This window comes from Antedon mediterranea, chromosome 3 (assembly GCF_964355755.1).
Source record: "Antedon mediterranea chromosome 3, ecAntMedi1.1, whole genome shotgun sequence".
Lineage (NCBI taxonomy): Eukaryota > Metazoa > Echinodermata > Crinoidea > Comatulida > Antedonidae > Antedon > Antedon mediterranea.
In genome coordinates this window covers 19237670-19265276 of record NC_092672.1, presented here as the reverse complement: position 1 = coordinate 19265276, position 27607 = coordinate 19237670, and the positions used below count along the sequence as shown (strand labels likewise).

General features: G+C 34.2%; 2 protein-coding genes across 2 annotated transcripts; one reads left to right on the top strand and one right to left on the bottom strand.

The window, feature by feature from the left end:
• Positions 1 to 7166: 7166 nt before the first annotated feature.
• On the bottom strand, positions 7167 to 16380 carry LOC140043684 (3-oxoacyl-[acyl-carrier-protein] reductase FabG-like). The gene is made up of 9 exons (XM_072088187.1): positions 16283 to 16380; positions 14539 to 14643; positions 12448 to 12587; positions 11645 to 11876; positions 10943 to 10983; positions 10685 to 10754; positions 10080 to 10116; positions 9561 to 9624; positions 7167 to 8347 (listed from the first exon to the last, which is right to left on the bottom strand). Exons 2-9 carry the CDS (start codon positions 14573 to 14575, stop codon positions 8177 to 8179), a joined length of 792 nt encoding a protein of 263 aa, XP_071944288.1. The 5' UTR covers positions 14576 to 14643; positions 16283 to 16380; the 3' UTR covers positions 7167 to 8176.
• Positions 16381 to 17621: 1241 nt separating this feature from the next.
• On the top strand, positions 17622 to 27352 carry LOC140044115 (uncharacterized). Its single transcript, XM_072088594.1, has 4 exons — positions 17622 to 17742; positions 24178 to 25350; positions 25442 to 25878; positions 27278 to 27352. The coding sequence occupies exons 1-4, from the start codon at positions 17622 to 17624 to the stop codon at positions 27350 to 27352; spliced, it is 1806 nt and encodes a 601-aa protein (XP_071944695.1).
• Positions 27353 to 27607: the final 255 nt, after the last annotated feature.

The window sequence follows — 27607 nt, the reverse complement described above, 5'->3', positions numbered from 1 at the left end:
TCAATAGATTTGTATATCGTATATTAAATCTATCAAAATAGTATTTTTTAAAGAAAATCGGCCTGTCTTCAACATTATGATGGTGTACTCTAGCTGTTCAACCGGTTTTCAGCCATTAAAAACAATTATCGTAGGAGGAGATAGGAAAATGCGAAGCCTCCTCGCATTTTTGTGGCGGGTATTTTTCAAGACGGACATCCATTAGACAGTGTATACCACGATCGGAAAACACCCCTATTTGGGGCAAATCGTTGAACCTAAATTCGTTTTAATCGTCAATAACTAATTATCTAACTTAATTTAATTAGTAAACAGGGTTACATCAGGTGGTTAAAATCAGTACCGAAAGTACGAACCAACTTTATATACCATCGAGTACAAATTCGAAAAGTAAGGCGCGATTTACCGAATTTTGCCCTTACGTAAATTTATATATAGATTATTTCGTTCATGTCTTGAATCGTTGGTTTTCTTCAACAATTTTTAACATTATTTTATTTAATTTCTTATTAATCTTTTTAAAACTCAAACCAACCAAACAATTCGCCAATAACAGGATTAACATATAAATACAGTAACGGATGATACATATTACGGTATACATTATTGAGACTAATAGGGATGATGGAAAAGTAGAAAATTATTATTTTTTGCTCAACTTTTAAATATTAATTGTGGTGCAATTATGCCACGGCTGCGTGAAAACATGGGCATATGTCACAAAGGCATAGGATGAGTTTTGAATGGGAACTGAAATTGTGGAAATTGCAAGATTGGTGTCAGGGGGTACATCAGAATTTTAAAATAACTCTTTAAATTAAATTTCTAAAAATCCTTAGGCGCATGTCTGGAGTAAAACAATTGAGAATATGTAGGCCTACTTTCACTTAACCCGGAAATTGCATCCTTGAATTAAAAATCTCAGTACGGTTACTATTAGGAACTAATGTTTTTCATGCCATCAGTTTTGCGGTCTGCGGCTGTAAGGGCCTGTGTCAGAAGCGGGTGATGGTTTTCCATGGGAAGGCGCACATCTTATGGGGATGGTATACAAGTTAGGACATTGCTGGGACGGTTGGAGGGTTTTGTGTCAGGGATGTAAGAGAATAATATGAGATTATGAATTTTATAAACGAAAAACCTTAGGCCTACCATGGTTACACTTCGGTAGGAAACAATTTCAGAATATGAACATGCAGCCTACTTGCCCGGAAATTGCATTAAAGAGAAGGTGAAAAATATAATTGTGTAAAAAACATAATAGAAATAATTATTTCACTTATAAAATGTATAAAATAAACGGTTAAATTAAACCAGATACAGTAATTTGCTTTAAATTCAGTCGATTCTTGGTACTGTATCTATTTCCAAAGTATCATATAGTTCACATGTGTTTCACATCTAGTACTAACTAAACCCTTAACCTAACCTTATTATACAGGCACTACATGTGATATCAATGCAATGCTGGTATTACAAATATTCCTGTGATACTTACGGAAATAATAGTAGGCCTATGTGGAGATTTCCAGGAAATCTATGAATAAAAGGGTGTAACCAAAAACAAATTGCAATAGTTTTCAAACCTTTTTTATCTGATTCAGTAACTAGTAGGACACTTTCTTTTCAAAATCTACCAAAATCTGGTTAGTGGAACATATAATTTAGGGGTCATTAGATGTCAATTATGTCAAATTTGGTATTAATCACTTTTTAGACTGGTATAAAATATTTTATCAAATGAAGTATCATATAATAGCTATTTGAATTATCTATCTAATGATAGCAAACTTATTAATTTTACATGCACACATGATATAGTTTTTGGGTGAAAATTGAATTTTTTGTTCATTTTTTTCAACAATTTTATTTTAGTAAAAATATAACTTAATAGCATATTATAATAAGAACAATTTGGTATTAATCACTTTTTAGATATAACTTATGACTGATGTAACATATTTCATTAAATAAAGTATCATATATAGCAATTCTAATTATGTATCTAATGATACCAAACATGATATGTTTACATGCAAAAATGCAAAGTTTTTGGGTGAAAATGGTAATTTTTGAATTTTTTTATCAAAAATTACAATTTTTCAAGAATTATATTTTTAGTAAAAATGAAATTTTATTACATATTTTTTATAACACAGTTTTACAATATTTTGCCTATATATAGTCATTTTAACTTTACAATATCAAAGGTGAAACGCAATTTGGTACGGAATTACATAAATTTAAATAGAAACACTCAAAATTTGAAAAAAAAAAATGTTACACTGGTCCAACCCAGGATAAAACTCATGGCTATTTTAATAATGAAGATGACATATCCACTTTAAAAAGTTGGAAAAGAACTTTTAAAAATGTTCTTTCCAAACTTTTTAAAGTGGATATGTCATCCTCAGCAAGCATGTATCTTTTAATTTAGAATGTAAGTTCGAATCCAAGATGCCCTTCAAAATCCAAGATGGCCACTATATTCATGAATAGTATGGGGTAAGAAGCGACTAACATTCTTAATAAATGTATCTATTTCTTAGGTTTATCGAAAACCGAGACCACCCTATAGAACATAAATATTGAGAAATGTTGGTGAGGTCTCTAGTCTATAGAACAAATATATTGAGAATTTGTAGTGGGGTCAGTCTAGTCTAACATAACCACCCTATTATATAACTAAATATTGATAAATTTGAGTGAAGCCACTCGTTTTAAAAAAATCTCAAGATTTATTTTTTTTAAACAGAGACTATCCTCTAGAACACAATATTGTGTAGGGATTTTACAATTCATTGCAAGCAGAGACGAGACCTCTCCCTCTAGAACACACCTAGAAAAATGTTAATGGTGTCTTTGCTTTCAATACATCTTGATAATAGAGACTAATCCTACTGTTCTAGGCTGGACTCCCTCTAAACATTTGACCCCGGGGGAAACATTTCTCGTGGAAAATGTCCATGGGAAAATGTGCAATGGAAAATGTCCCAGGGAGAAACCAGCCTGCTCCCCCTACTGTACTGTATAAATTACATAATATTGACAGTTTAGTGGGCCGGGGTCTATGTTTTTAAGTAATATTGAAAACAAAAGGCTCCACCTAAAACACAATTATTTTTAGTAGGAATCTCTGTTTTCATTATTTCACAGAAACAGAGAAAACCCAACCTCTTGAAAATAATATTGTGAACTTTTTGTCGGGGAGGGGTCTCTATTTTCAAAAACCCAAAAACAGAAACACGGTACAGAATACAATATTGAGAAGATTTTTGAGTAGAGATCTTTGTTCACAGTAAAAGTTTTCAATAATTGTGTTAAGTTGGTTTCCCTGTTTAGTTAAGGTCTCTCAAAACTCCTACTGTGTTTTACGACAAAACAACAAAAATCGTAAAACTTAATATTGTAAACTTTTAGTGGTAGTCTTTGTTTTCGAAAACCGCACAACAGAGACCCAGTATGAATACAATATTGAAATATTTTTAGTGGGGATCTTCGATTTCAAAAAGTCCTGACAATAACGACCCCCTCTTAGACTGCACAACAATGAGATCGGTCATTAGGTTTAGATTTCGATCCAAGTCGGCCCTAAACCGTCTCGGCCAAAGTCAAGTCGGCCCCAAGTCAAGTCGGCCCCAAGTCAAGTCGGCCCCAAGTCAACTCGGCCTCAAGTCAACTCGGCCTCAATTCAACTCGGCCTCACGTCAACTCGGCCAAAATATAATCGGTCAACTCGGCCCCGTTAAATTATGGAATGCAAAAGGTGCAAAGGAAGGGGATTGATAAAATAATATTTCTTCACATTTTATTACCTATGAATAATTCTGACTTTTAATGAATATTAATATTTAGACAATAATACTTTTAGCAAAAAAAAAAAAGAAGGATTTCACCAATTTTTCTTTATTACGTTTAATAAAATTTCAAATTGCACAAATTGTTCTGAAATTGCGCATAACAAACAATTGATTAATAAGCTAGCATTCATACTATTATTAATGATTACAATATGAACATTTTGATAATAAATAGGAACACATTGTAGGCATACACCCAATATGATGATGCACGTACGTGGGCGCGTATGTTCATTCGTGCGTCAAAATTCAATAAACATGTCCGATATGAGAGTACATATATTAGGTGTAATAAGATTGTTTGGTTGGATTGTTTGGTTGAATCATTGAGGTATTAATTAATGTTAACGCTATGGTTGAATCACGCGTAGATTTCTTCAGTGTATGCATTTGATTAGGCGACAACATCTGAAACCTGAAATCTGAATTCGTAGCTGCGCCTCCCTGTGCCTTTGGCAGCTATTTCGATATCTACAACTGCTACGACGTGTTTTCACTGACCGGGGGATTCCCCTTTTTTAAAAACGCAAATCATGGACAAAAACGATATGTACAGTACGATAATTTTTCTATGGCCAAATGGTGGAACCATGGAGCTATAATAGCTCCATGATGGTCTTCGATTTACTAAAATGTGGTACCTGCACGTGTTTTTGTAAAACGCGGGTACTTCTATTCATATCGGCAATGATATCATTTTTTTATTTTCTTATTTCTTAATTTTTTTTAAAGAGTGGATAGTAATAATCATAATAATATTAAGCACTTTTTGCGTTCCATACTTTATTGTGGCCGAGTTGACCGATTAGTTTTTGGCCAAGTTGACGTGAGCAGGGGCGCAGCCAGCAAAGAATTAATGGGGGGGTCAACCAATATGTGAGTATTTTGCGAGCGAAGCGAGCAACCATGGGCTGGGGGCCAGGGGGCCGCCAAGGGCCCCGGTTGGGGTCCAGGGGGCCCTGGAAGCTTTGGCGGTCTAGCGCAATCTAGATCATTTGAATCGGTTTACGCACACACAAATATGACAATGTTAACACTAATAAACTGAAACAAAGAAAACAAAAACAACTCTCATTTTTATTACAGAACATTTTTATATTCCAGGCTGCCACAGACAAACACTTTTTTTCTTGCTTGTTTGTTGATTTGTGTAGAGAGGCTGTAAACTCAGAGGAGGGATTATTTGAATTCCTCCTTTTTCACCAATACAAAAGTTGCATGAAATGAACGCAGAGTTGCAAAAGTTTGAAAAAAGAAATTAGAATGATAGCATGGAGTGATATTATTAAATGAGAACCGTAAGGTTAGAGTTCATACACTGTGCAAGTCCAAGAAGCTATCTTGGCTCCGTGTGTATGTGAGACGCTTATCATACCCAGTACATACAATATTTTGTTTAAAAATATACCTATTTTGTTCGAATGTATAGTATAGGTGATAGCTTATACATAATTGTAATAACTAACTTCTAAATTATTATCATACATTTTACGTTAGTTACTATAACGGCGCTCTAGACATCGCGTGATGCATCTTTAAACATAAGTTTGGAACATTCTTCTCGGCTTGGAGACAGAATTCGCGAATGACATTCTCTGTATTAATGTTCATGTTAAAGTGTATGTTCATGAGGCACAATCCCGAAAGCTGCTCATAAGACATGTGATTTCGCAAACAGGTTTTCGTTCTCCACAAAGTCGAAAAACTCCGCTCAGCTTCAGCAGACGTTACGGGAATTGGCCTACGCGATTAGAAGAAGTGAACGCACATTCGGGAACACATCTGGATTGGATCCGCTAATTTTACACAGTCGCTTCTTCCATCACTGAAGCTCGGAATGAATTAGATGTTCGTGTCTTGGCAGATCATCGCACCAAATTCAAGTTCCTTGAAGACTTCTTCAACATTACACTTCACGATAGACTCGGGTGCTACGCCAAATATTTTAAAGCATGGCCTGTTATCGGAAGAAAAACGGGTTTTTAACTCGGTTTGTAAATGATCAAGAAGTTGATTTGGTAATAGTGCTCGGTAGTAATCTTCCACAGTATCTCCAGGATGATTTGATCTGTATTGTTGTCTCATGTTTTTATTTATTTTTTCTAAAAAAAAAAGGGGGTCAGGACCCCCGTGACCCCCCCACTGGCTGCGCCCCTGGTGAGGCCGAGTTGACTTGAAGCCGAGTTGACTTGGGGCCGACTTGACTTTGGCCGAGATGGTTTGGGGCCGACTTGACCTGCACCCGGTCTGTTGTATTTTATATTGCTTGATCAGTTGTTGTTGTTAGTTCCAAGTTGATCACGAATGTAAATAGTATGTGTGTGTTGTTATGCCTGTGTTATCCTGCCTAGAAAACAATTATCATTATACTATGTATGAACATGGAGGTATAAATGACTTAATAAATCGAATCTGAAGCCGTGTCTACACTATCACACTTTATGTGAGAAAAAAAATGTGATGTCCCCATATATGGACATGATGATGTCATACCACTACCCTAATTTAGCATATCACTACCATTATTTGGGCACATCACATACTTTTTGTCACATAAAGTTCGATAGTATAAACAGAGCTTATCCCAATATTGAGAATTTCTAGTATTGCCTCTGTATTTTTATAGATTTCTCGAAAACAGAGACCACAATATTGAGAAGTTTTAATGGGGATCTGTGTTTTCGAGATTTCTTGAAAACTAATCACTATGTCATTAATTATTAATATACCCATACTAAATATTTCAATGTTTTATTCTATAAGGTGGTCTCGGTTTTCAAGATTTATTAAAATCAGAAACCTTTGCTAAAGAACATAATATCGAAATCTCTGGGACAGACCCTAGAACATAAGATTGAGAAGTCTTAGTGAGGTTTTCATGAAATCTCAAGAACAGAGACCACCCTATAGAACACAATATTGAGAAGTTTCAGTGGGGTCTGTGTTTCATGATATTTTATGGTCCCTGTTTTTGAAATTTATTTATAGACCTTTCTATAGAACACAATATTGAAAAGTTTAGTGGCGAACTCTATTTTCGAGAAATATCGATAATCACAGAATCAGAAAAAACCAAGTTTTGAAACTATTGCAATTTGTTTTGGGTCAATCCACAGATTGCCTGGACTTTTTAGACCTAGAGCATATACAGGTAGAGGATAATTATATCTTTCTTTACGTAATAAATATTTTTAAATTGTTGAGCCAATATCTACAAACCCTACGAAACAATATCTTGAAGAAACAAAATATTTGAAGGGGACGTTACTATTCCGAGACTATTCCGAGTGAACAACAAGTTTTGAGGAAAGACATCACATTTTGACTAACGATTTTAAAGGAACAAAACATATATACATTTTAACGTCTCATCTTTTGCTATCTTTTTGCCTACAAAATAAGATTATAAGAATACACTACATATGATACGAGTACAGACTTCATCATTTCGGGGTCAATATTGTATCTATTGAGTTTATCCCATTTATTATAAATGACTGATGTATTGTTCATTTAAACACAGAGTTGTTGGCCAGAGTTTATTTTGTTCACTGTACGTCATTAACATTAATTCACTTACAATATACCAATATCAATACTGTATTTGAAAATTAATCACACCCAAAAAAATTGCCTGATGCAAATAATGTGGATTAACTCTTTGTAATTTGTATGGTCACATAAGAATTTTTAAATTAATGATTATACAGCACAAACTGTCAGAATTTAGTAGAGGTCTATAGATAACATAGAACCTTTGTATCAAAGTTAAAAGTGATATACACTGCCATAGCATGAGCATCTGCTTCTGATGGGCATGGGTACTGTACATAAAGTGATATACACTGCTATAGCATGAGCATCTGATTCTGATGGACATGGATACTGTACATAAAGTGATATACACTGCCATAGCATGAGCATCTGATTCTGATGGACATGGATACTGTACATAAAGTGATATACACTGCCATAGCATGAGCATCTGATTCTGATGGGCATGGGTACTGTACATAAAGTGATATACACTGACATAGCATGAGCATCTGATTCTGAAGGACATGGATACATAATAAGTTTAAATTATTATTCATACATATTAAACGCTTTGACTATTTATTACTGACATTTCTGGTAAAATATTTGAAAATCTACTTCAAGTATTTGAATACTGTCTTACGATTTCGAATTTTTGTCGTTATATAAATCTCTATTTTATATACACTTGCACATTATTTTAATGTGTACTGTAGGGTATATGAATGAATACACTGTAGATTTGCCTTCCAAAATTCAGTAGCAAACTACACTATTAATCAAACTTTCTGTTGTGAAGACATAAGAACATGACGTCCTCCATCAATGGCAATAGATTCTCCTGTGATGTATGAGGATTCATCTGATGCAAGGAATGTAACTAACTTGGCTACTTCATCCACTGTTCCTGGGCGTCCCATTGCATGAGTCTCTTTACAATGTTCAAGGAACTAAAAATAGAATTCACATCAAACTATTAATGTAGATGATGCAGAGCTTCCTCAAACATGGTTTTTGTTGTTTAATTGGTGTCTGGTAACACTATGTCGGGGGTTTGAACGTAATACAGACTAGTTCATTCTCATGTTTTCTAGATTGGGGGTTTGAACGTCATAACTGACTGATACATTCTCATGTTTTCTAGATTAAGGGTTTCAAATCCATAACTGACTGATACATTCTCATGTTTTCTAGATTAAGAGTTTCAAATCCATAACTGACTGATACATTCTCATGTTTTCTAGATTAAGGGTTTCAAATCCATAACTGACTGATACATTCTCATGTTTTCTAGATTAAGGGTTTCAAATCCATAACTGACTGATACATTCTCATGTTTTCTAGATTAAGGGTTTCAAATCCATAACTGACTGATACATTCTCATGTTTTCTAGATTAAGGGTTTCAAATCCATAACTGACTGATACATTCTCATGTTTTCTAAATTGGGGTTTCAACTCCATAACTGACCGATACATTCTCATGTTTTCTAGATTGAGGGTTCTAACTCCATAACTGACTGATACATTCTCATGTGTTCTAGGTTTTGTGAATTTCACAATTGAAAACCACTCTCCCAGGAAACAACTTTACATTTAATATTCACTCTTAGTCTATCATTAAAAAGATTCATTTGGTTGGTATTACTAATAAAATATAAAAGTTAATTATATCTCAACCGTAATAGTAATAGTAAATAACGATTATTTTATTTACCTGACGTTTCGCCAACTATCAGTTGGCTTTCTCAAAGTGTAGTGACACGTATGTCACCGTTTACCTCTAGATGACGGGGTCAACACATTGGTCCACACTTGACTGAGTTTGTAACCGGCCTCATCTCTATTAAAATTGGGGATCTTCCTGATCCAGATGGATTCCTTAACTCAGCGTCATCTAGAGGTCAACGTGACATACGTGTCACTACACTTTGAGAAAGCCAACTGATAGTTGGCAAAACGTCAGGTAAATGAATAATCGCTAGTAACTATTACTATTACGGTTGAGATATAATTAACTTTTATATTTTACTCTTAGTCTAGTCGTACATGAGGTGTAATATCTTAGGCGTGCATTACATTACACATTGAACATTAGTCATTATTTAAATCTTGGAGAGGCCAAAATATTATATGTGATTAATTGAAGCGTGTGAATATTTACCTTAGCATACATCTCATCAGACATTCCACCTCTTTTGTGTACTTCTGTTATAATAACACCAGGGCTGAAAAAAGTTTCAAAGTGACTTTTAAGCAATCTAAAACTAGTTTTTGTATACTGCATAATATACAATATTTTTTAAGAAAAGGTATACTGCAAATATCTATATAATAAAATAGAGGATTTAAACTGTCATTTTTTAGAAAGTTTTTCACTTGGCAGAGTGGTATTCCACTTGGTGAATGCTTGTGCTTTGTCAGCAATAGAATGTAAATGTTTGATGCTTGCTATCCAATCTATTGGTCCTGAGTTCATATCATGTCTCAGGGTCAGAGTTTATTCTTACAAACAACATAAACTAAAATAAACTTGCTATTTAGTGCAATCAGGTCTAATTACCTTACTAAGGCAAAAAATGTTTTGGGATAAATTTGATATAGGAAAATTATAAATTACTGTAGGTGGAGGGATACACTCTCCAAGTGCCCTTTAATTTGTAATATGGTTGTAAATACTTACTTTACAGCATTTACTCGGACTCCTTTAATTGCAAGTTCTTAAAAAAAAGAGTAATTATTGATATGGTATGTTGTTGAACTAGTTTAAGGGCATGTGACTAAAGATCTGTTTATGATCTATTAGTACATTTGGCCCACAAAATAGGTTTTCAAGCTCTGCTTGACTAATGAAAAAGGAAGTAACAATGACATACCGTAACCTAAAAAAGCCACACTCTTAAGTGGGCTTCTTTTTAAAATGGGCTTCTTTTCTAGATTACTTTTGCAACCTAATGAAGGTGGCTTCTTTTCAAAATGATTGTTTAGACATTACCTGCCAATTTTACATATTTGTTATCAAAACACCATTATTTTATACTGTAAAATGAATGTACAGGTATGATATACACTTGATTATATACATTATATATGCATCCCAAATTATTTGCCATTAAATCACCTTGTTCCTTTGATATTCAAATAGTTTATCTTCACAAAAAGCATAGACAACTTGATTTCAAGATTAATTTTACAGACAAAGGAGGTGGGGCTTCGTTTTTTCCAACTAACTTTGGTTAACTTGATCAGCAGTTGTCATTCAATAGTTACACTAATGTTGCAACTTACCTTGAGAAGCACATGCAGTCATGTGATCTATAGTACTCTTGGACATACAATAAGAAAGAAGGCCAGGAAACTGAAATAGAAGATAAAAACAGTCATGTGATCTATAGTACTCTTGGACATACAATAAGAAAGAAGACCAGGAAACTGAAATAGAAGATAACAATACACATTTATCATCTCAACTTTTAGTGAAAAATAATGATGAAATGAATAATTAAAATTAGATAAAAAAATATTAGATGTCCTGAATGTACTTACAGCCCTTTTACCAGTTACACTTGAAATATTTACAACACTTCCTAAATAAAAGAAAAGATTACAATTACCTTTGAATTTAATATTGATACTAAGGCCGTGTTTCCCCAGTCATAAAAAAATTATCTGGTAATTAATTAAAAATAAAGTGCACGGTCAGTCATTACCTACCAAACAACTAAGTGCACAAATCAGAACATAAAAATTTGTCCTTCAGGTCAAAGGTTAAACATTTATTCAATAATAATATTGGTTAATTTTTCTTGAGTAGAACCGGTTAAACCCTGTTTTTTGCGGAAACACGGACTAAGTACATATTGTCAAAAACTATTGGTTGGAATAAGGGAAACATTTGTAGCTCCCTGATACAAAGTTACTTGTTGGTTCTCAGTACCTGCTGCTTACTTGGGCTCTAATCTAACCATGGAGATACCTCCATGATCTAACTAACCCTACACATCAGCACAAGCTCATTGGAATATTGAATTTGTTTAGTTAGTTGTAGCTGACCGATATTCTAATTATGTATAAGATATTGTTGTTATGTTAGCCATACCAAATGTCTGGACAGAATAGTTAATATGTTGAGCTTTTTAATGTCAAAAGGATTTCATACCCTGAACAAGGGCATATTGTCATTGTTCAACCTAAAAGTTACTTGAAATTTTGTTTAGCTTTAATGAGGTGCAGAACATTTATATATACCTTTAGCTTTAATGAGATGTGGGCTTGCCAGTTGTAGTAGTTGAAAAGGTGCCCGTACATTAATACTAAATACAGCATCAAAATTTTGTAGTGTTATCGTCTCTATTGAATCAGGAGTAACAATTCCAGCATTGTTTATCAAAACATCAAGGGAGTTAAAATGTTTGAGAGTTTTTTCTAATACTGTTTTCATTTCAGCTTCAATTGTTAAATCTGCCGTTATACACAGCACCTGAAATAAAATGTTTTTATTTTCTTATTGCATTTTATCAGCAACTGAATCAAAACATGTTTCATCATAGAGTGTATGTTATCAAATGACATAAGTGAGTGGGTTTTCTTTTTTTAAAACCATTGAGATAAAATTTTAAAGTCAAGAACACAAGCACTCCAGCATCGAGAAGTACCATTGAATATGGATGCATCGCATTGGCCCAATACTCTCAGTTATGCACCACTATGTCATTATGAGAATATTCTGATACGATCGGATAACCATCGAATAAATATAAAAGTAATAATAATTTAATAATTACTAAAAACCGCATCAGAACAGTTTAATTAATGCAGTACAGTTTTTACAATAATTTTTAATGGCGATAGAATGAATTAATTTCTTGGTAAATTATTTATGTGAAAATGTTACCAAAAAATAAATTCAATTTATCGCCATTAACAATATTGTAAAATTATTAAATTATTATTATTACTATTTATTATTTATGTTTTGAAGAGTTCCTCCCCTGTTCACATCACTTAGCTGTCTAGTATTATAACGAGTAGTATCTATGGTTAAAGCTAACCTTGTCTTGAGGAAGTCCATTTGCCTGGCACACTTGAGCAGTCTTTTGTAATGCACTACTGTTTCTCCCTGTTATGGCTAGGTAACAACCATAAGATGCAAAATGCTTTGCAACTTCTGCTCCTATTCCAGAACTTGCCCCTGCAAAATAAAGTGGTAGTTTTATTCATTCATTCATCAGTGGAAAATTACTTTTATTTATTGTCATTTGCATATAAAATATCATAGAAATTATGTTTTCTCGGAGATATACAAAAACAGAAATAAAAAACAATTACAAAGTGTCACATCACTCTTGTACAGTATACTGACTGACAAGCATTCAGTGCTCCAATGGCAGCTGTCACGAAACCTGTACAAGAGATGATGGACCGGTAACGTCTACAGCTACCTGTACATAAAACCTGGTAAATAAAAGGTTGTTTTTTATACCCTTTTTACACTATCGACTGAGAGAGGAACACGAGTTGAACTCGGAGGCAATTTCCATTTACACTAGCCAAAAAAACTGCGAGATGAACTCGAGTTGCGCCCATTTACACTACATCGATCACCCCGGTGCTGTCAATCAAATTACTATTGCAAGCGCACACGTGGAACTTAACTGACTATGGTTTAAACATTTAAACACTGGAACATATCGACAAATCTCATATAAAAACATAATAATCCGAATTTACACACAATTTATTTAATTTTGAATATAGTTCAGGGTTATATTTTCTTTGTGGCTATTAAGATTATCATTTATTATTTTAAAAATTAGGGCCTAACAATTATTTTTCTTTTTAAAATGACTGCATTTCCGCCTTGTAGACTGTACGTACATTAAATAGGCCCTAAATTGTTAGGTTGCCGTAAAAATAGGGTAGGTACGGTAAGTATTTAAAATAAAAAATGTATTTGTTAATTAGCATAACAATCAATGAAGGAAAATTAATATATGGTACTTTTTCAGTTCCTAAAAAAGATATCATTTTCATCCATTGAGACGTCAGTATTATATATATTTTTCCCTTTTTCAATAATTAGGCCTACTAGAATCGGCCAGGGTAGAGTTACACCAATATTACATTATTTTAGGCTTTCTGGTAAGGTAGAATGCACACAAACATTTCAATATTTTCAGCAGAAATTTGTTTGTGCCTTTAAAAGAAAATAACGAACAGCACAACATATCGTACAATTATTGTTTTAAGCAAAAAAGGTGTATTTTAAGCAAAAAAACCTATTTTGTTTGCATAATATATTGTATTTCTGTAACAACATGTTACATTCTCACGTCAATGACCTTTAACAGCTCGGTGTTGAACCACAAAAACCGTTTACACTTCGTGTCTCCGGTGTACATTCGACTACACCAGAGAAGGTACACCGGAAAACCGTTCAGCTTCGTTTCACCCCGGGGAGAGCACACCGGGGTGGTTGGATTTTCGGTGATAGTGTAAAAGGGGTATTATTTAATCAAGGTACTATATGTTTTTAAAATATTATTAAGTTTGCTCGGACTGTACTACTACTACTAAGTTAATTATGGCCATATTGGCCCTACAAGTTACAACACCAACTAATGCAATTTGGGGATCATGTTTGTTGGATACTGTATTCGTTCACACATATATTATTTATATTTATTTGTGATAACCTTTGTTTTTGGGCAACAATTTTTTGTTAAAAAGATTATTAAGAAAAACACAAATGATAAACGATACTCATTGTTCTTAATCTTCTATAATTAAAGGCACGATGGGCGTGTCATAATAGATACTCTCGTTTGGTTAAGTTTGTGTTGCTAAATTCATCGTTTTTAACATAAATTCGGAGGATTTTTTCTATAAAAGTTGGATTTTTATAATTAATGAACAAAAACTCTCGTTTTATAGGTATTTGCAACATTCCGATTCTCGTTTGTTTCCGTTTGGTGTTTAGGCTAGTAGTAGGACCGGGCCCTAGTCTAGGATGCGGACTCCTAAACACGACAAGCGAATCCGGGACGATTCGGCCCACTCTTGGGCTGAAACTTAGTAGTACGCCAGGTAAGGCCTCCAATAAGCATCTGTAGCTACTGAATCAACTTAAATTAAAATATTACCGGTAACTAACGCAACTTTTCCATGTAAAGAAGTCATCCTTGTAAAAACTGTGTGCGTCGTTCGTGTTTCTCAGCTCAGCCAAAAAGATAGTGTGTAGTCAGCAAGGAGTATGGTCGAAGCGGTCGAGTATGGAACGCCATGTGCGCTTTAATCTTTGATTGTCGTTGTCAACGCCATGGCCTATGGCGAGTTGAGTTACAGCTAAATAAATATAAGCCAACTCATGTACTATCAAATCTTTATATTTCTATAATAATTAAGTTTGCCTGCCGATAAATCAATGTATATTTTATTTGTATTTACTATTAACTAATACATATATCGAAATATATTTTGCCGAACCTTTATATCTCGTTTACATACTATTGAATCCTTATACAGTATTGCAATAATAATTTACGTATACGGTATTGCCGAATCTTTATATCTCGTTTATATGCAATTGAATCCTTATACAGTATTGCAATAATAATAATAATTTACGTACGGTATTGTCGAATCTTTATATCTCATTTACATACTATCGAATTTTATACAGTATTGCAATAATAATTTACGTACGGTATTGCCGAATATTTATATCTCATTTACATTTAACTATCGAATTTTATACAGTATTGCAATAATAATTTACGTACGGTATTGCCGAATATTTATATCTCATTTACATACTATCGAAGTTTATACAGTAGCCTATTGCATTAATAATTTACGTACGGTATTGCCGAATCTTTATATCTCGTTTACATACTATCGAATCTTTATACAGTATATTGCATTAATAATTTACGTACGGTATTGCCGAATGTTTATATCTTGTTTACATACTATCGAATCTTTATACAGTATTGCATTAATAATTTACGTACGGTATTGCCGAATATTTATATCTTGTTTACATACTATCGAATCTTTATACAGTATTGCAATAATAATTTACGTACGGTATTGTCGAATATTTATATCTCGTTTATATACTATCGAATCTTTATACAGTATTGCATTAATAATTTACGTATACGGTATTGCCAAATCATATCTCGTTTACATACTATTGAATCTTTATACAGTATTGCAATAATAATTTACGTACGGTATTGTTTATATCTAATTTTTACATAATATCGAATCTTTATACAGTATTGCATTAATAATTTACGTACGGTATTGCCGAATCTTGATATCTCATTTGACATATGTACTATTGAATCTTTATACAGTATTGCATTAATAATTTACGTACGGTATTGCATGCCGAATCTTGATATCTCATTTGACATACTATCGAATCTTTATACAGTATTGCATTAATAATTTACGTACGGTATTGCCGAATCTTTATATCTCGTTTACATTGAATCTTTAAACAGTATTGCATTAATAATTTACGTACAGTATTGCCGAATCTTTTATATCTCATTTTTACATACTATCGAATCTTTATACAGTATTGCATTAATAATTTACGTACGGTATTGCCGAATCTTGATATCTCATTTACAGACTTAATCGAATCTTTATACAGTATTGCATTAATAATTTACGTACGGTATTGCCGAATATTTATATCTTGTTTACATACTATCGAATCTTTATACAGTATTGCAATAATAATTTACGTACGGTATTGCCGAATATTTATATCTCATTTACATACTGTACTATCGAATCTTGGTTTTTATTATTAGTAATAGGGTGTGTTATACATTTAAGTGTTATTCCATTGTAATACATTGTCAGCAAATGGTTGTTGTTGGACTTGCTGACGGTTCCAGGACGATTCGGCCATGAGACGATTCGGCCATGGACGTTTCGGCCCGTGGGCCGAAACGTCCCACTTTGTGGGCCGAATCGTCCCACATTTAGACAAAACCAATGATTGTTAATTATAATGTTATACAGGTTTTTTTTTCGGTTTTTATCAAGTTTTCAAAGGTGTTTATTTAAACTAAACAACTATGTATTTTAATGGAAACATTAGTCTAATATAAACCACAGCATGAGATTATAGGATCAATACGTATCAGCGGTCTACGAAAGCCTATTAAGGCCAACAAAAAAATAATATTGCTTTCACAAATTCGAAATAACGAATTATTAATTCGTTTTTTCGAATTATTAATTCGTTATTTCGAATTTATTTAAGTAATTTGAAATTTCGAATTAATAATTCGAAATTTCGAATTATTAATTCGAAATAACGAATTACTAATTCGAAATTTCGAATTAATAATTCGAAATTTCGAATTATTAATTCGAAATTTCGAATTATTTATTTCGTTATTTCAAATTATTAATTCGAAATTTCGAACGAAATTTCGAATTAGTAATTCGTTATTTCGAATTAATAATTCGAAATTTCGAATTAATAATTCGAAATTTCGAATTAGTAATTCGTTATTTCGAATTAATAATTTGAAATTTCAAATTAGTAATTCGAAATTTCAAATTAGTAATTCGTTAATTCAAATTTTTAATTCGTTATTTCGAATTAATAATTCGACCTCTGCCCTTTCTAATGACATCCCAACCATCCCGGATGACTTTAGCTAATGCAATCTGGTCATCATGCGTCCTGAAAACCATTGGATTAGATTATATTTCAATCGTAGCTTAAATTATCAAGAGATTATTGAAATGTTAGCAGAAGATCATGATAATTTTATAAGTAAACGGACATTAAAGCGAAGGCTGAAAAAAATGTGCCTTAGTCGAAGAAAACGGCATTCTGACGAACTGGAAGTCGCTGCGTTCATTGAAAGCCAATTACAGACGTCAGGGATGCTACATGGGTACAGGTGGATGCACATTCGTTGCACACAAAATGGGTTAAACATAGATAAAGAGACGGTCAGAATAATTTTAAACCTTCTTGACCCAGAGGGTGTCGAAGCAAGAAGGAGACGACGACTACACAGAAGAATTTATCATGTACCTGGCCCAAACTATATCTGGCATATCGACTCGTACGACAAACTTAAGCCATACGGCATTTGTATAAATGACGGATTCTCTAGACACATAATATGGCTAGTCCCAAAGTTATAGCCGGCTATTACGTAAATTCTGTTCGCTAAAAAATATGGGTTGTCCCGGGGGTTTTCCAAAGTCTATTAGAACAGATTTCGGAGCTGAAAATTCTATTGTTGGTCCAATGCAACAATTTCTTTGTAATGAGAACAGCAGTTTTATACAAGGAACAAGTCAGCATAATCAACGAATTGAGAGTTGTTGGGGCATTCTCAGAAAATTATTATTAATATCGCATTTAACTAAAGTGTCCGCCAGAGTAAGATTAAGGGCCTCTTTACATACATTTGTTTTTAAATGTATATGGATCAATTTTAAATATAGTGTAATATAATTGGAGACGTTTTAGACTGATGAGCCCGGTATTGAGACTTTACTCGCTTGGTTGCAATTGAGTTCGTATATACGATACGATACGATAAATACTACTACAGGGTATCAGTCGATCGGTGATGATAGATGATGATGTTGTGAATGAGGTGTGTCTCTGTAGGTGTGCCTATGATGAAGTGACTCAGTGAGGTGTCTCTGGGCTCTGTTGAGACTGGGGGTATATCGGCTTCTGTTCATTGCATATGTCATCATTAATCGTCTTTGAGCTTAGATATAAAATTGGTCCTAGTTGATCCACGATCTAGGTATAGGCAAGACAAAGTAGTTTGAGAAAATTGTATATCTCAATGATAGATATCGTTGTCAATTCTCTACTTAAAAACTGTCATTCTTGAATTGTTTTACGATGGGAAAGTTCTCTAAGGTTAGATAAACTGTTATTTTAGAGATATATTGGTTACAAGTAGTATTCATGAAAAACATCTGGTCAGTTTCTTACTGGACTTTTGTGGGGCAATTTTTTGAACTCAGTTGGTGTGACGTGTGGTAACGTTAAATATTGGAATTGTATATAACTCTGATACATTACAATAGCAACAAGTCGTTGCAGCTTAGCCGTTGATTTCATCGATCATAACGAGTTTATGGGATTACGATATTCTGTCAATGAAAATAATATGATACATTTAATATTTAAAATACTGCCATGGACTGACAGATTATGTCTTGCACCAGTTATTTAAAAATATTATAGAGGAATGCAACTATAGCTCTATAACATGTTGATAACACAATATACGCATATGGCAATATTATCGCATAATAATTGTATTTTAAAAAAGGTGATATTTTGGCCATTTTCAAAAAAATTCCTGTAGGCCTACTATAGTACACGGATTCTTTTTTCAAACAAATGGTATACAAAACGTACAATACTCAGGGGCGGATTCAATTTACGTCCGAGACGCGAAATGACAAATGTTGTTGGAAATTGAAATCTTATAGCCGGGAAATTTTACCTTCCTCTTTTTTGTTTGCTTCTCAGTTGAAATGAACATGTCATATTGATAAACATTACCTCTACTCCCTCTCCCCTTCTATTTTAAATTCTTTGACCCGCCCCCTCATGGACTTGCCAAATGGCATATGACAAGGTAGTAGACCCGCCCTTGATACTGTATTGATATTCGAATCAATATGACAATACTTTCTTAACGTTCAACTTTATTGTCAAACATAAGAGTGTAAACATTATAAATTAATGACAAGGGATGATAGATTAGCCAACAATGAATATAAAGAGAGGTGGGGGTGTCAACCTTAATGTGAGTTTGTGAAATTTTGATTCGCCGACCGTTTCAATTTCAATTTCAATTTGTTTTATTGAAAAAAGAAGGGGGAACGACAGCATCCCCCCCCCCACCCAACCCACCGGATACGCCCCTAGATGATAAAGTACGGTATAGTTTAAACAAAAAAAAACTAATCACAGACCATCTAAGTAAAAACAAAACAGTTTAAATCAAGAATTGTACAATAGTTGAAAATTGAAGATTTAGTATAGTAAAACGAACAATATACGTACTGATGTTATTTTATTATTATATAATTTCGTAAGGTGGTTTCCCGATTAATCGTACGATCAAAACGGTACTGGGTATGATCAACTAGCGTTCGTGTTCCCACCTAATCATCCATTCATAGAAGTACTGATGAAGATATCAATCTGTGGCGACAATAGAATGGACCCGAGACCTGGCTATCTTCGACTTTTAAATAATAGAAAGTTTAGTTTAGAAAAATGTTTTTGTTAAACTAGAAATGTACGTTGTATGTATATAGGAAAATGGTTGTAGTTTTCAAAATTACGTTGTATAAGTTGCGATGTGAAAAACTGTTATTTGATCGTTAGTTGTCGTGTACATAAAGCAAAAATATAAATAGCCTATAATAAAATAAAACTAGATTTAATTCGTCACTATGACGAATTATAGGTTATATGCATTGATTTTAATAAAGATAATTGATTTTTAAAAGATATTTTGATTCATTGATTTTCTCAGATTCTTTAATTATTTATAATATATGATAGGACCTTGCTAACGCGAATACAATAGCCGGTATCACAATCCGATCAAAGATCCCTCTGCGTATAATGTCATAAACCACATTTGCTGTTACATAATAATAAAGACATAAGTTATTTTTTATCTAGATTTCATTATAAATCATGTGTATAATATATACACTAAGAAATAAATTTGAACAAACAATACGAATAATAAAAAAAAAATCTTATTTCGTTTCCAAAGGTGAGACTCGATCTCGGTACCTTGAGTGCCATAGACACGAGCACACACCACCGAGCCATACACAACTGTCTAAAAATTGTAGAAAAATTCCTCCGTGTATTTACTATGCAGTAACCACTTTGGTGCAGATAGATTATTACATACCGCAATGAATTATAATTTTTTACTATGATGACATCTCTAAAAATGTACAAAAATGATGCACTGTCAAACTATATACTTTTAACTTTAATATATGAACTTTTGGAGGAAGAAAGTTAATGTTAAGTTTGTTATTTTGGCCTAAGAAAATGTCATAATTTGTTTGATTGTCGAAATGAATTTTTTTTAATTTAATATGCAATTAATTATGGCTTAATCAACTTTTGTTCTCTTAGTTTAATAATAAATCATACATAAGATACATACACTTCAAGAAAATGAAATAAAAAATATGTGTTCCCGAGCATTCTGACGATCTATATTAATTTTAAAATTTAGCATATTTTCACCATTTTGTTAACTTACACGTGCGTAGCCTGTCACTTTTGACGTGCTCGTATAAGGCAATTACGCGTTGAAAAGTGAATAAAATATGATGATATTATTAAAGAAAGGTTGTACAACCGAAATCGGACAAAAAGAGTGCGCATTAACGTATAACGCGCAGTGCGCGTGCAAAAATCTGCGCACTCATGGCAATTTTTTAAACGCTTAAAATTGCCTGAAACGTACTCTAATTTCATCGAAAATAAATTTTGACAATTTTGAACATTTTAAGCGCGCGTACGCAAGCGTTATATGCGCTACGCACGTAATTGTATTGCCATATGATGAAATATGACCTGAAATTTATGAGTACCAAATTTTGTTTAATTGTGATTCATGCTTGTGAAGATATGATTACAAACGTGATTTCGTAAAATCGCGCGTAGACCGCGTAATTTTTGATTACGCATCGTGAAAATATAACCACATCGATTCCTGGCCATAAGGAATATACTCTGAAAAATTGACTTAAATAGATGAAACTGATATCAAGATAATTCACGGACAAAATAGTGCTAAGGAAAGAATAAATAAATAAATAAATAAAGATTTTGACAGAATCAAGAGGTTATATGCATGATAATGCATATAACCTAATAAAAATCGTTAGTAAAACTTTTAAAAAGAGTAAAGATATAAGGAAGAAAAGCAAAGAGATCATGGAGCGGCTGTACCAGAATATACAACACTAAGTATTGTAAAGTTAAAAACTAAAAATTTAGGCGATCTTGTCAAAGGTCAAGCGCCTTCAGCCTGCCACGTTCCGTGTGCACCCAAGCGTATAGCAACAAGAAGTGATTACACAAGTGCGGTACGATTCTAGGCCTATCTTCGCTGTTGTTGCGGCGTGCGATTTCATAGAAGAATAGCAGCGTTTTGTGTGGATTGTCGAAATAATCAGCCTTTGTTTATGGTGTTTTTAATATAATTTATTACTAAAGAATTACGTGTTAAAATTATAGTTTCTATTAATACTATAGGCCTAATTATTAGTCTCTAAACCCATGTCTATTCTAGTAGTAGCTGTGTGGGTACGGTGTGTGTGTGTGTGTGACGTGTGTGTGTTAGGTATGACACAATCCGAGTAATAAGTCAGCAAAATTAAACATTAAACATTACACAAAAATACATTTTTTATTCTCGTGGGTCTAATCTTCCCATCTCATGTGTTCATATAAGCGCATTTTAAAGTTCCTTTGAGTTCATGCATATTGCTTGATAATAAAATAGCAGAATTAAAAAAATACAGTACACAAATTATACACATTCTTTATTCTTGTGGGTCTAAGCTTTCTTTGGGCTATGTCCAATGAATTACTACTTAGTTTAATGTCTTGCCTAGCTGTCGATTAGCCTCGACTCGACACATTTTGTGTGAAGAATAGTGCGCGAAGGCAATCACGTGAATTGACCTAGAATCCTAGGCCTACTGTAGAAAGAATCATATCGCAGTTGTTCGTGTAATCAGGGAGTTGACAACTCCCTGGTGTAATCACTTCTTGTTGCTATACGCTTGGGTGCACACGGAACAACAAATTTAACTGATGAATTATTCATGTTTATTTTTGTGACGTTTCATGAGGGGTCCCCAACTTATGTACGAAAAAAAAAATCGCGCCCGGGTTGTTGGGGTCGTCCAATTCGAGGTTGTCGCTTTCTACACACCCTATCTGATTGCCATGGCCTAGAATCGTACCGCACTTGTGTAATCACTTCTTGTTGCTATACGCTTGGGTGCACACGGAACAAGAAAATTTAACTGATGAATTATTCATGTTTATTTTGTGACGTTTCATGAAGGGGTCCCCAACTTATGTACGAAAAAAAAAATCGCGGCCCGGGGGGATATGACCGGTTGGGCCGCCGACAAGTTGAGCCGCCGGTAATTTCTATGAAAAACGGCCAGTGCGTCTTTTATGACATTTCGCGTAGTGATAGAGTGGTGTCCTAGTAGGCCCTACATAAGTTCATGCTCTTTAGGTTTATTGTGTCATGAAAATAAATAATGATTACATACTACAATTTTGTTGGTTTGAAACAGCAAAGGAAAGTAGTAATATTTAATAATTTAATTGTTTTTAATCTTTCAAGGTAAAAATGCAGTGCACTCCATAATATTTTTCTCGCGTGTATGCCTACCACGTAAAATCACGTTGTCTCTCAGGACTAATAGAGTATTGATATTCTTCGAATGAGGTTAAATAATTATTATTTTTTATTTACTATCTTTTAATATCATATTTTATTGAATTTTACAATGTTAATACACAAAATATTTTACTAAAAAACGGTGATTTTATGCAATTATTTTACTTCAACTGCCGCCTGAGGGGGCAACATGTTTACGTCATTTTTGGCTAAAAACGATCATTTTCGGTCATGTTTTAGGCCTTATATTTTGGAATCTACAAGTCAGATATTCATAATTATTTCTCTTTAATTACAATATTTAATAATATATACTAAAAACCGTGATATATAAACTTTGGAATATACATCGTTATATCTAATAATTAATATAAATAGAACTTCTATTAAATAGTAACGAGCACCGGCGAAAGTAAGCATTTGGCGTTTCATAGAAAATAACGTTTTTCTGGCGGCGCCTCAACTTGTCGGCGGCTCAACTTGGCCTAATCCTGCATGGGGAGGGCCATAAGAAAGCTTTACATTTCGCACATGCATTGTATACGGTCAAACCATGGAGGTATATAAAAATATTTGTATACCTCCATGGTCAAACCATGGAGCTGGTCAAACCATAGAGGTAAAATAGATACCTCCATGGTAAAACCTTACCTGCCGCTGAAAAAAAAAAGGTTTGCCATGTTTATGATATTTCGTGTGCTAATCGAGTCGAATGCAGTTTTAATGATGCACTCTTGGCGTTCCATATCTGTTCGTTTGTTCGTGTCGACACATTCAGTATCAAATGGCGATATTTCTGTATTTTTTCAATCAATTGCTTGCTTGCGAGTATTATATAAGGTATGGTTTAAAGATCTTTGGTTATGTTCGGCTTCGGGATGTTATACTCCATGGTTATACCATACTTAGGCCTAGGCTAGGCTATTATAGGGGTCGTCGGTTTCGTGTTATGGGTCGTTCAATTCGAGGTCGTCCAATTCGAGGTCGCCCGGGTCGTTGGGGTCGTCCAATTCGAGGTCGTCGCTTTCTACACACCCCAATCAGATAAGGTTGATAATGACTATATAGCAGTAAGCGGGTTTAATGTTTTTACTACGACGAGAAGTGGAAAGCGTGGGGGTGGAGTGGCCGTTTATGTCAAGGACAACCTACCTGTAAGTACATTAAATAACATCATTGTCCCAGATGAATTGGAATGCATATGGCTTCGAGTACGTCCTCATCGTCTACCACGCGTCGTGTCAGCAATTTTCATTTGTGCAGTATATATTATTCCTCCAAACTCAGAATTTAAAGAGGTGTTGATTGAACATATTATAACATCTTTGGATACTTTAAAAGCTGCCCACCCAGAAGCAGGCGTTCTGGTTTTAGGCGACTTTAACAGACTAAATATAAATCCGCTATGTAGAGCTCACTCGTTGAAGCAGATTATAGACGAGCCTACCCGGGGTGATGCCATATTAGATTTGGTAATTACTAATTTAAAGAACTATTATAAGAAGCCTATTGTATGCTCTCCGATTGGAAGAAGCGATCATAATACCATCTACCTGCCACCAATCGGATGTAGTAAAACGGGTAAACAAATTAAACGATTAGTTAGGCCATTACGTAAACATTGTATTTATGAGTTTGGAAGATGGATAACCAATCATCCTTGGTATGAAGTTCTTGATGCATCCTCTACATCTGATAAGGCTGATGCATTTTACACTACCGTTCAGGATGCAATTGACAATCACTTCCCTACTAAATTAATTAAACATCATTCTCAGGACAAACCATGGATCTCTACTGAGATAAAAGACTTAATTAGAAAACGACAGATTGCTTTTGCTGAGAAAAAGATGTTTCTCTGGCGTTTCTTGCGCAACAAAGTTATACGAATCATAGATCAGGCAAAGAAATTCCATTACAGAGATCGCATTCAAAATCTTAAGTCAAGTGACCCGTCTGGCTGGCACAAAGGTATTCAACTAATAACAAACAAATGCCAACTGCGAGCCATTATTACTGTCCCAGGAGTCCAACCAGATGATAACAAAGCAATAGCAGAAGCTATAAGTAATGAATTTGCTTCTGTCACCCAAGGTAGACCCCCAATCAACTTAAAACGATTACCTACCTTTCTACCTGCAAATGCTCCACCTAAGATTGAAGTGTGGGAAATGTACAATAACTTGAAAAATTTGAAAAGTAAGAAAGCGGCTGGACCCGACGGCCTCCCTGGGAGACTTCTTAAAGAGTTCGCGTGCGAGTTTAGCGTTCCCGTTTGTGACTTATTTAACTCATCTCTAAAAGAGGGAATTGTTCCTAAAATGTGGAAGGATGCCACAATTTCCCCTATCCCAAAGACTACCCCTGCCTCAATCTCTAAATTAAGACCAATATCTTTGACATCGATTCTTGCAAAGGTATGCGAGGGATTTGTTTCCAACTGGGTTATGGAAGATATAGGTAAAGAAATTGATCGTAACCAATATGGTGGCATAAAAGGATCATCCACTGATCATCCATCTTATTGAAATACTTGATTTGTTTTTTAAAGGTACAGACAAGGGTAAGAATGTTGGCACCCTTATTGTGACGGACTTTTCCAAGGCGTTTGACTGTATCGATCATACTTTAGCTATTCAGAGACTCTTCGAGCTTGGTGTCAGAAGCGAGTTACTGCCATGGATAACAAACTTCCTTACATCTCGTCGCCAACGAGTGCAATACCACTCTGCCTTGTCACGGTGGGAGACGCTTTCCTGTGGCGTCCCACAAGGCACCAAGCTAGGCCCCATAATCTTCATGGTAGTTATCAATAATGCCTCTGAGGAGTCTCTGGCTGAAAGCTTTAAGTATGTTGATGACCTCAGCCTTGTAGAAGTTCGTCCCGCAAATCAACCCAGCCAGATTGGAGTGGATGTTCAGGATCTGGATGCTTGGGCAACGGACAACCGTCTCGAGCTCAACCCCAGTAAGTGCAAGGCTATGCAGGTTTGTTTTATGAAGGAACCGCCTAACATTATGGACAAACAACAGCGCCCTCTAGTCCCTATTATGGACAGAAAGTCCCCTATTATGGACAGAAAAGTAACCTATTATGGACAGATTTCACCAACCCTATTGCATTATCGTGGGTGCGGATTACGTATCATACACGGAATCACTGAAGCAGTTGGGACTCCATACCATGACTGAGAGACGTTACCAACTTTGCATTGAATTTGCAAAGAAATGTGCTAATGCGTATAGATATGCTGAGTGGTTTCCGAGAAATATGAGTACGCATAATATGGCCTTACGGAAAAGTAATACATACCAGGTCCCCAAAAATAAGACAAATAGATATGGAAACAGTGCAATCCCGTTTCTCACTCGCTGCCTCAACAGTATTGATTAAATAATAAAAGAAAATAAATGTATAATGTAACCAGATATTAATTAATTTGACATATAGGCCTAGTAGAAATTTCTTGAATTTGACTCATTTTATTCTTAATTCTCATTTAATTTTGTATTTAATGTTTTTGTAAATGTATAATTGTAATTATCTATTTGTCTGAAGTCGACTTTAATTAAGAAACCAATGTAAATACTGCAACTTAAATTTAAGATTATATTTTTATACTGTAATTAAGTAATAATGTATATACTATATCCTTGCAATAAGACTATTTTTTTTTAACGTTATGTTTACATTTACATATATTTTGTAATTGCGATAATTTTGTTTAATAATGACTATTACTTTACTTGTCTTTTGAATGTATATTGTCCCTTACCATGCAATTCAGCAGATTTGCTGCCAATTGGTTTGTTTTTAATAAAGAAAGAAAGAATAAAGAAAGAAAGAAAGAAAGACCTACAAGAGAAATGTTGGGTTTGGACCTTTATTGGACACATTACTGATATCTATGTGCATGCTCAACTAAACATTGTCTTATATTGTTAGTACTTGGTGATTATTCTTGCAATGTACTATAGTGCTATTTGTATAATTTTTTTTATAAAACTCCCTATAATTAACACTATATACAGTGGCGTAACAGGCGGGGCGGGTTCCAGATACGGCGGGTTCCAGATACCCCCTGACGGATGTTGAACCGTGCGAAACAAGCCTTCGCACTTGGCTGGGGTACTGGCCGGAATGCAATTGTAGACAAAAAATCTAGTTAATGACAAAGGCGTATCCCTCATACTTTTTGGTTTGGACGTTGTTGGTTACTTTTTTATTTTTTTGTATCTTTGGTTTCGTATGCCCAGTGTATACGCACGTATGTATGTATGTGTGTATTTTATTGTTACAGTAACATTTTGAGCAATATTTATTTTAAACAATGTATACTGGTTGCGCTTTTCTGATAATTCTTATTGTGCACTTTGATTTATATAGACTACTAATGAAAGCAGTTTGCGAACAGTTGGGAGTGCTGGAAGGAGAAGTGGGGAAACAAAATTTTACCCATAACATAGAGCTATTAGAGCAACGCAAATATGCTATGGCTGGTAGTTTCGTTGCATGGAGTCTATTGCATGGAGGTCCGGGCTTACCAACTTTGCAACCAGAGCTTTTCAAGCTAATGTGTGGGTTAAAGTCAAATGGATTTTCGGACGTTAATAGTGTGTGTGACATAGATGTCCGAGGCAAGATAGCAAAGGCAAGTGATTTTCGTTTACCATTCTAACAAGGCATCAAATAACTTATGGGAATATTTGTTATGTT

What these genes read in the sequence shown, in the direction of transcription:
- LOC140043684 (XM_072088187.1), bottom strand. Translation starts at nt 14,575, where the DNA reads ATGACTTCTTTACATGGAAAAGTTGCGTTAGTTACCG. An exon ending in GACTGCATGTGCTTCTCAAG is followed by an intron (nt 10,117 to 10,684) that starts GTAAGTTGCAAC and finishes CTTTTTTTTAAG; the next exon opens with AACTTGCAATTAAAGGAGTC. An exon ending in CTGATGAGATGTATGCTAAG is followed by an intron (nt 8,348 to 9,560) that starts GTAAATATTCAC and finishes TTCTATTTTTAG; the next exon opens with TTCCTTGAACATTGTAAAGA.
- LOC140044115 (XM_072088594.1), top strand. Translation starts at nt 17,622, where the DNA reads ATGGGTTGTCCCGGGGGTTTTCCAAAGTCTATTAGAACAGATTTCGGA. An exon ending in CAGTTTTATACAAGGAACAA is followed by an intron (nt 17,743 to 24,177) that starts GTCAGCATAATC and finishes CTCCAAACTCAG; the next exon opens with AATTTAAAGAGGTGTTGATT. An exon ending in CTGGGTTATGGAAGATATAG is followed by an intron (nt 25,351 to 25,441) that starts GTAAAGAAATTG and finishes TGTTTTTTAAAG; the next exon opens with GTACAGACAAGGGTAAGAAT.